The sequence below is a fragment of the Vipera berus genome, assembly GCF_964194415.1.
Source record: "Vipera berus genome assembly, chromosome: Z".
Classification (NCBI taxonomy): domain Eukaryota; kingdom Metazoa; phylum Chordata; class Lepidosauria; order Squamata; family Viperidae; genus Vipera; species Vipera berus.
Genome location: NC_138205.1, coordinates 29,771,908 through 29,779,862, shown reverse-complemented (window position 1 = coordinate 29,779,862; position 7,955 = coordinate 29,771,908). Strand labels below are relative to the sequence as shown.

General features: G+C 41.4%; 1 protein-coding gene across 1 annotated transcript in view; it reads right to left on the bottom strand.

Moving 5' to 3' along the window:
* Positions 1 to 3,703: 3,703 nt before the first annotated feature.
* Positions 3,704 to 7,955, bottom strand: part of LOC308679121 (potassium voltage-gated channel subfamily A member 7-like) — a 30,514-nt gene continuing 26,262 nt past the window's right edge. Inside the window, exon 2 of the mRNA XM_081346392.1 lies at positions 3,704 to 7,329. Within this exon, the coding sequence (XP_081202518.1) occupies positions 6,439 to 7,329 (891 nt within the window). The 3' untranslated portion in view covers positions 3,704 to 6,438. The remainder of the gene's footprint in view (positions 7,330 to 7,955) is intronic.

Genomic DNA, 7,955 nt, shown 5'->3' with positions numbered 1-7,955 from the left:
CTTATTTATCACTGGGTGCCAGATGGGCGAGCCCCACTGGGTGGGTGTGGCTGTGGTGGTCATGGAAAATTGGGTGGGTGTGGCCAAGGTGGGTGTGGTCACCTCAATGTTGCTCATGGGGAGGGACACCTGTGGGGGGTGGGCAGTTTCGGGGGGAGCTCCAGGAGGTCTCTGGCAGGTGGGGCGGTAGGCAGGAGGCTCCTGTGGGATGAGGTGAGGCAGGGCAGGGGTCCCATTGCCATGGGACAAGGGAAGGGCTGGGCAGCTGCTGACTGACACCATCGGTCCCCGCACACAGAGGCCAGTGAGCACAGGGGGCAACGGTGTCCGTCAGTAGCTACAGCCTGCTGGCCCCTCAACAGGCGCACTCTGGGGCTTCGCAGTCCATTCCCAGCAGTTCAAAGAAGCTGCCTCCAAGATGGATGGTCGGCCAACAGCTTAGGAGGTGATGCAGTGGGTTGTGCCTGGGAAAAAGAGAGCGTGTGAGGCCAGGAGGGATGGGATGCGTGGGAGGAAAACCACCTGTGCCGGGATGTATTCAGCCATGTGGGACCTCGGCGAATTAGCAGGTGGCTGGTTGAAGAGGGATAGTTGCCACCTCCGTGGCATGGCGCGGGTGCCCACAGAGAGGGCTCTGAGTGCCACCTCTGGCACCCATGCCATAGGTTCGCCACCACTGTTCTAGTCCAACCCTCTGCTCTAGAAGGAAACCTATACCATTTCAGACACATGGTTGTCCAATCTTTTCTTAAAAACCTCCAGTGTTGGAGCATCCACAACTTCTGGAAGCAAGTCATTCCACTGGTTATCAGTGGACTATCAGGAAATTTCTCCTTAGTTCTAGACTGGTTCTGTCCTTTATTAGTGTCCACCCATTAATTCTTGTTCTGCCCTCAGCTGGCTTTGGAGAGTAGGTTGACCCCCTATTCTTTGTGGTAGCCCCTTAGATATTGAAACACTGTTATCATGGCACCCCTATTCCTTCTTTTCACTAGACTTACCCAATTCCTGCAACCATTCTTCACATATTTTAGCCTCCAGTCTCCTAATCATCTCTGTTGTTTTTCTCTGCATTCTTTCTAGAATCTCAACATCTTTTTCATATCATGGCAACCAAAACTGGATGCAATATTCCCAGGTGTGGTCTTACCAAGGCATTATAATGTGATACTAACGCTTCACATGTTCTTGATTCTATCCCTTGTTAACAGTCTAGACTGCATTTTTTTGCCAGCTACAGCACACTGCTGGCTCATTTTTTTAAATGATTGTACACTAGAACTCCAGGATCCCTCTCGCTGTTACTGTTGAGCCATGTACCACTATTCTGTACCTGTGCATTTGATTTTTCTAGACTAAATATTGAGCCTTATTTTTCTCACCACTGAATTTCATTTTGTTAGATACAGCCCAGTGTTCAAGTCTGCTGAGATCCTTCTGTATCTTGAGTCTATCTTCTGGAGTAATGGTTATTCCTGCCAGCTTGGTGTTGTCTGCAGATTTAATAAGTTGCACTTCTATCCCCTTGTCAAAGTTGCAGCTTTTACTGGCAACTCTGCCCAGCATTTCCCAACCTTAGCTAATTTAAGATATGTGGATTTCACTTCCCAAAATAGCATTGCTGGCTGGAGTATTCTGGGAGTTGAAGCCCACTCATCTTAAAATGGCTATGGATAACAGAATAACAGAGTTGGAAGTGACCGTGGAGGTCTCCTAGACCAACCCCCTGCTCTAGAAGGAAACCTATACCATTTCAGACACATGGTTGTCCATCCTCTTCTTAAAACCTTTCAGTGTTGGAGCATTCACAACTTCTGGGGGCAAGTTCTTCCACTGATTGTTCTAACAGTCAAGAAATTTCTCCTTAGTTCTAGGTTGTGTCTCTCCTTGATTAGTTTCCATCTGTTGCTTCTTGTCCTGCGTTCAGGTGCTTTGGAGAATAGCTTGACTCTCTCTATTTTGTGGCAACCTTTGAAATATTGGAACATTGCTATCATGTCACCCCTAGTCCTTCTCTTCATTAAATTAAACATACCCAGTTCCAGCAACTGTTCTTTATATATTTTAGCTTTCAGTCCCCTAATCATCTTTATTGCTCTTCTCTGCACTCTGTCTAGAGTCTCAACATCTTTTTTACATCATGACGACCAAAACTGGATGTAGTATTCCAAGTGTAGTATTACCAAGGCATTATAAAATGGTATTAACACTTCATGTGATCTTGATTCTATCCTTCTGTTAATGCAGCCTAGAACTATGTTGTTGTTTTTTGGCAACTGCAGCACACTACTGGCTCATATTTAAGTGATTGTCCACTAGGACTCCAAGATCCCCCTCACAGTTACTACTATTGAGCCAGGTATCAACTATACTATATATCTGTGCATTTGGTTTTTCTTGCCTAAACGTAGAGGAAATGTAGAGGAGGAAAAGAGAACAGCACAAGTACCTGCAATTTTGTTCAAGCCCCCTTGAACATGCTGATAGCTGCAGTGCTGCAGGTTTTCAAGCAGGTTTTTCAACTGCACACAAAGCAATTGGGCTTTTTTAATAGGGCATACATAATGCATGGTAACATTTGACACTGATGAACCTGCCAATCCATTTTAACCAAAGAAATTATAGACAGTGAAGCATTTACTTTACCATAACATTTGATTCAAAGCATTATGGAAGAGGTTAGCGAAAGCTAGTTCAATATCCTTTTTCCATCAATGCCTAATCATTATTTGCTGGAAAAAAAATGTGGAGACTTCAACATTGATGGTACTGTGCCAAAAAAAGAGGGGGGGAGAGACACTCCCATGTTATACTGCTGAATGTAAAGTTTATCAGTCTAGAGCAAATGTGGAGCATCCCTAATGACTTTTTGCAAAGCTCACCATTGGGAATGCTGGAAGTTGCCCTTTAGCAACATCAGGAGGGCAACAGATTTCTCAACCCAACAGGTGTATATAATTACTTCATTATCCAACAAAAGCTATAGCAGCTTCTATTTGGACCCCAGCTTTGGAATACTTACATACGTTAATTTCTTCCAAATACTTTCTAAGCTTTTACTCTAAACATATATCCCCAATGGTTGAGTAATAGATGCAAATACATTTCTGGATGGTACCATTTATAAATATAGCCACTGTGACTGTGCTTATCAACTACAGTGCAATTGTTTGGGCATAAGCTACACTTCAGTTACTGAAATTAGGCAGACAAATTACATGCTACTCAAAATATTTAAATTACAGTTGGCCCAGACAGTACTCTAGTTGCTAAGGAGGATTGTTGTCACCTATGTTCCTGGCAGAGGCACTATGCTTCCAAAGAGCTACATGATCTACATACTGTATCACGTAACTTTGAGATTCCTTCACACAGAGCATTTATGAGCAACAAGGTGGCAATTCTCCACAGAGTAAACCTTTTCCTCTTGCACTCACTTTCATTGTAATAAGCATGCCTTTGCATCATGCACAGAAGGCAGATAGATGTTTCTTCTCCCCCTCAGACACACAATGGTAAAATATGGGGCTATCCAGAGAAACCAACTTGCAAGAAATTTAGGATAAATAAAGTTAATTTCTTCAGACAGTTCTTAACTAATCTATAGAATTTCTTCCACAAGATATAATAAAAAGTCCTATTTTAAGAAGAGACAAATGTATAAGCAGGGTTCTCTTAGTACATTTAACCATAGTGTGTTTTATTTGTCTTATTTTTCAGCAACAAACACTATTTACAAATCTTGTTTTAAACATAGCTTGTCATTAAGTTTAAAATTATAATTCTGTAGTGTTTATGCTCTGGCCATTTCTTTTGTGTACTAGTAGAAAACAGGAATTATATTCCTCATGTGTTACAACTCTATTAAAGAGTTGGTTTACTGCCAAGTTGAAACTTGCTCAATCAGGTGTATGTTTTGAAACATTGGACATCAACTCCCAAACTTCCCAAGTTTTATGGGAGCCGAAGCCCAACTTACTCAGACAGCACCATTATTGCAAAACAGATACTGGGATAGATAGATGTTGGTCTGGTCTAGCAAGCTTTTGTTATGTTCACTCTGGCTGACCCATTCCATTTGTTGAACCTTCCTCTTGCAAGAGGAAGATGCAGGAATCCTGTCTTCTTTTGCATATGTTCATCCTACCCTGCCCATTCTTGTTAACAACATATTCTACATAGCATTACTTTGTCATTAAGTTCCTGATCTAAGAAATGGGCAGGGGGATAATTTAACTATAGCTACAATATGTTTTAAACTTACCACATTACCTATTTGCCAGCCATTTCTATTGTATTGCATTTCTGTTGAGATATCTGTAGCCTCTGTACTCATTCGCACAATTCACACTATTGTTTAGATTCACTTATTCACACTCTGTCCTTTAAGCTTACGGTAATTGAGCTCAAGAAGCTTTTTTTATTTATATAGTTCTTTTTGCCCTACTTTAAGATAAAACAAATATAATTAAGAGAAAGTGCTGTTGTTTAACAAAAATGTAAACTCTTCCCTTTCTCTCATTTTAAGACTCGTGTAATACAAATTTTATTAAGACAAATAAGGTGACTGGGAGATGGGGGTTAGGGGAAGTCTTTCTCTTTTTCATTTTCACTTTTCCCCCTGCTGGTTGGTATTTATTATTAAAACTTTCAGACCCATCATCACTTCCATTTCCTACAAATATTTCATGGGTTAACTAAAAAAGAGGATTTACCTTTGTAGAGAAATGTTTAACCCAATCATTCCCAGTCTAGTGCCCTCTATAACTGTTGGTCTACAGCTTTTATAAACTCCAGCCAGAAAGAATAGAGCTGTCATCTAGTGAACATGAAAGAGATCAGGTTAGAAAAAGCTTCTCTAAAACATATGAAGTAAAATGAACTGTTCGACAATAGCTAGCAGAAGGTTAACCCGAATTAAAAGCTAAGGTTTTTAACAGTTATCTGGCTTTTGATGTGAAAGGTCTGTGTTCTCCCTGAATGAATTTGACAGTGGTTAAATTGAAGCAGAAGGGTTTTTGTTCCAAAAGCAATGGAAGAGCAAAATGGATTGTGCTTATTTGTAAGGAAAGACTATTGGGTTGTCCAGGAACAACTCACAATATTTTGGCACCATAGACAAAAGAAGCATAGTGCTGAAGGACTATGGTATTAATGGTATTCTAAAGGAGAGCCAGTTTGTGATTAAGGCATCAGGCTACAAACCAGGAGATTTCTGCCTTAGAGATAAAGCCAGTTGGGTGACCTAGGGCTAGTAGCTCTCTCACACCCCAGGAAGAAAGTAGTAGAAAACCACTTCCCAAAAAGTTTTTGGGTTTTCAAAAAAACCCTGGACACACTAGTCCTAGTAGTTGCCATGAATCAATGTTGCCTCAAAAATATGCATATATGCACCCACACAAGATCTGTTACCCAATCTAAACTCCTTTACCCGCCTTTTTCAAGTTGGACTGGTTTGAGCTATAGTTAACTGGGTTGATCTTGGTTTTAATGTTATATTAAATGTCCTCTTTCTTTTTAGGGGACCAAACATGGAATCAGAAGAATGTGCTGAGAAGAGGGTTGCACTAAATTTCAGAAGAAAAGAACGTAGATTCTAAAACACATTATACAACCACCACAATTTTGCTATTGCTTAAAAAACAAGAGCAATTTTCAAAGTAAATTCCCAGAAACATGAAGGCAAATTATCTGTTGTATAATCTAAGTAAAGAAGTCCTATGTTAGGAAAGTAGGCTGATGAAAAACCTGTAGCAGCAGTAGTAGTAGAAGTAGTAGTAGTAGCAGCAGCAGTAACAGCAATAGTAGCAGCAGCAGCCCCAGCAGAGCAACAACAGGCTTTCTCCTAGAGATGTATTTACAGTTCCTTCTTAGCATGATGACAATATTGCCTGTAATATCTTGAGTCAAAAATGACTGCCTGATAGCTCTCCCTTATTTATCCCCACACTGGGGTCTGCTTGTCCTGGGTATGTTCCTTTGAACGATCCAGCAGATGTAACCCAAGAACACAGTGCTATGGTTTCAGGAAGGCATCTTTGTGCCCTTTTGAGTCACATAAGGATGGTAGGTAACAGAGTAAAAGGAAATAAAAGAAGCAAAAAGAAAACCCTTTTTCATGATTGACTGCAACTCCAACTTATAAAAGAACAATATGGCAGAACAGATGTTTGTTGAACTGCCTCTTTGCAATTTAATTCATTTTTCTTACAATATAGTCTGATCCTTTGGCAGCCCATTGTAATTAGTCCCATTTCAAACCCTCCCCTCTAAATTACTGTGAAGCATATCTCTGAACCCATTGCTAGTTTTTAAGCACAACAACAGATCAGACTTCTGGCTCATGGCCTTATTATGCCGAACTTTCAAGTTAAATATGCTGAAGTGAGGTAAGGAAAGGCATCTAGCAGACAAGAATTGCTGGGGTGGATGAGATGATCACACTTGGGTCACAAGACGTTTGCTGGGCACTTCTGAATTGCCTGTAGGCACCATACCATCTAGAAATTCTGAACTGGGTACAATAAGTTCTTTATCCCCATGATTCTCCCTAAGTAGAGCTTTCTCATGGATATGAACTTTCCTTTGGATGGCAGCAAGTTCTGGGGATGGTGGTGGGGTATATGGGCATGTTGTAATGTGGGTATATTGACCTTGATCCTCACAATCAGTTTCTCGGTGATAAAAGTAGCTGAAGTTGGAGACAATGACAGGTACTGGAAGCGAGATGGTGAGTACTCCAGCAATGGCACAAAGAGACCCCACAATTTTGCCTCCAATAGTTTCAGGGTACATGTCACCATATCCCACAGTCGTCATGGTAACCACAGCCCACCAGAAGGCAGCAGGGATGCTGGAGAAATTTGACTGTTCATGATCAGCTTCTGCAAAATAGACAGCACTGGAGAACAAGATGACTCCAATAAAGAGGAAGAAGATGAGCAAGCCCAGCTCCCTCATGCTGGCTTTAAGCGTCTGACCTAGGATTTGCAATCCTTTGGAGTGTCTGGAGAGCTTGAAGATTCTAAAGACTCTCACCAACCGGATGACTCTGAGGATAGCCAATGACATGGCAGGTTGGCTTACCCCACGCTGGCGTGCAAACTCTGTACCAAGGGCAACAAAGTAAGGTATGATGGCTATAAAATCAATCATGTTCATGATATTCTTGAAGAAAGCTGGCTTACTTGGGCAGGCTATGAATCGCACCAGGAGTTCAAAGGAGAACCAACAGATGCAAATGGTTTCCACAATGAAGAAAGGATCTTCAGAATGAGACTTTGGTGGCATTGGGTGCGTCACACTGCTATTCAAATGATGATGGACAAGCTGGGGAAAGGGAGAAAGAAAAACAGAATGACTTTGTTAGCGTGACTTAATCTGAAGGAGGTGAAAAATGAGTGTTATAGTACAAAACATTTTCAATTAAAAGAGATGGACTAAACCGGTGAGTGCACTAAAACAAGTTTTTTTCAAACACAACTTTAAGATGTGTGGACTATCATGAACCAACACCACACTGGAAGTGGTGCCATAGAAAATCCCGCCAAATGTGAAGATGCCAAAGAAATACTGCCAGTGAAGTTCATGGAGCATGGTTCAACCATCAGTTCAGAAGTTTACTGTGAAACGTTACAAAAACTCATACGAGCCATCCATAACAAGCATCAGGGCATGCTGACTTCCAGTGTGGTGTTGGTTCATGATAATGCTCGCCTGCACACCGCTAGATGCACCCAAGAACAGTTGGGTGCTTCAGTTGGGTGCAACTGAAGCAGTTCCGTTGGGATGTTTTAATCACCCCCCCCCCATAACCCAGACTTGGTGCTGAGCAACTAAGGAATTTCAAACCTTGTAAGATGTTATGACAAGTGCCTCAGTTTGAATGGTGATTATGTTAAAAAGTAATGTAATGTTGTAGTTTTCTAATCTGTATAATAAAAGTTCTGTAACTG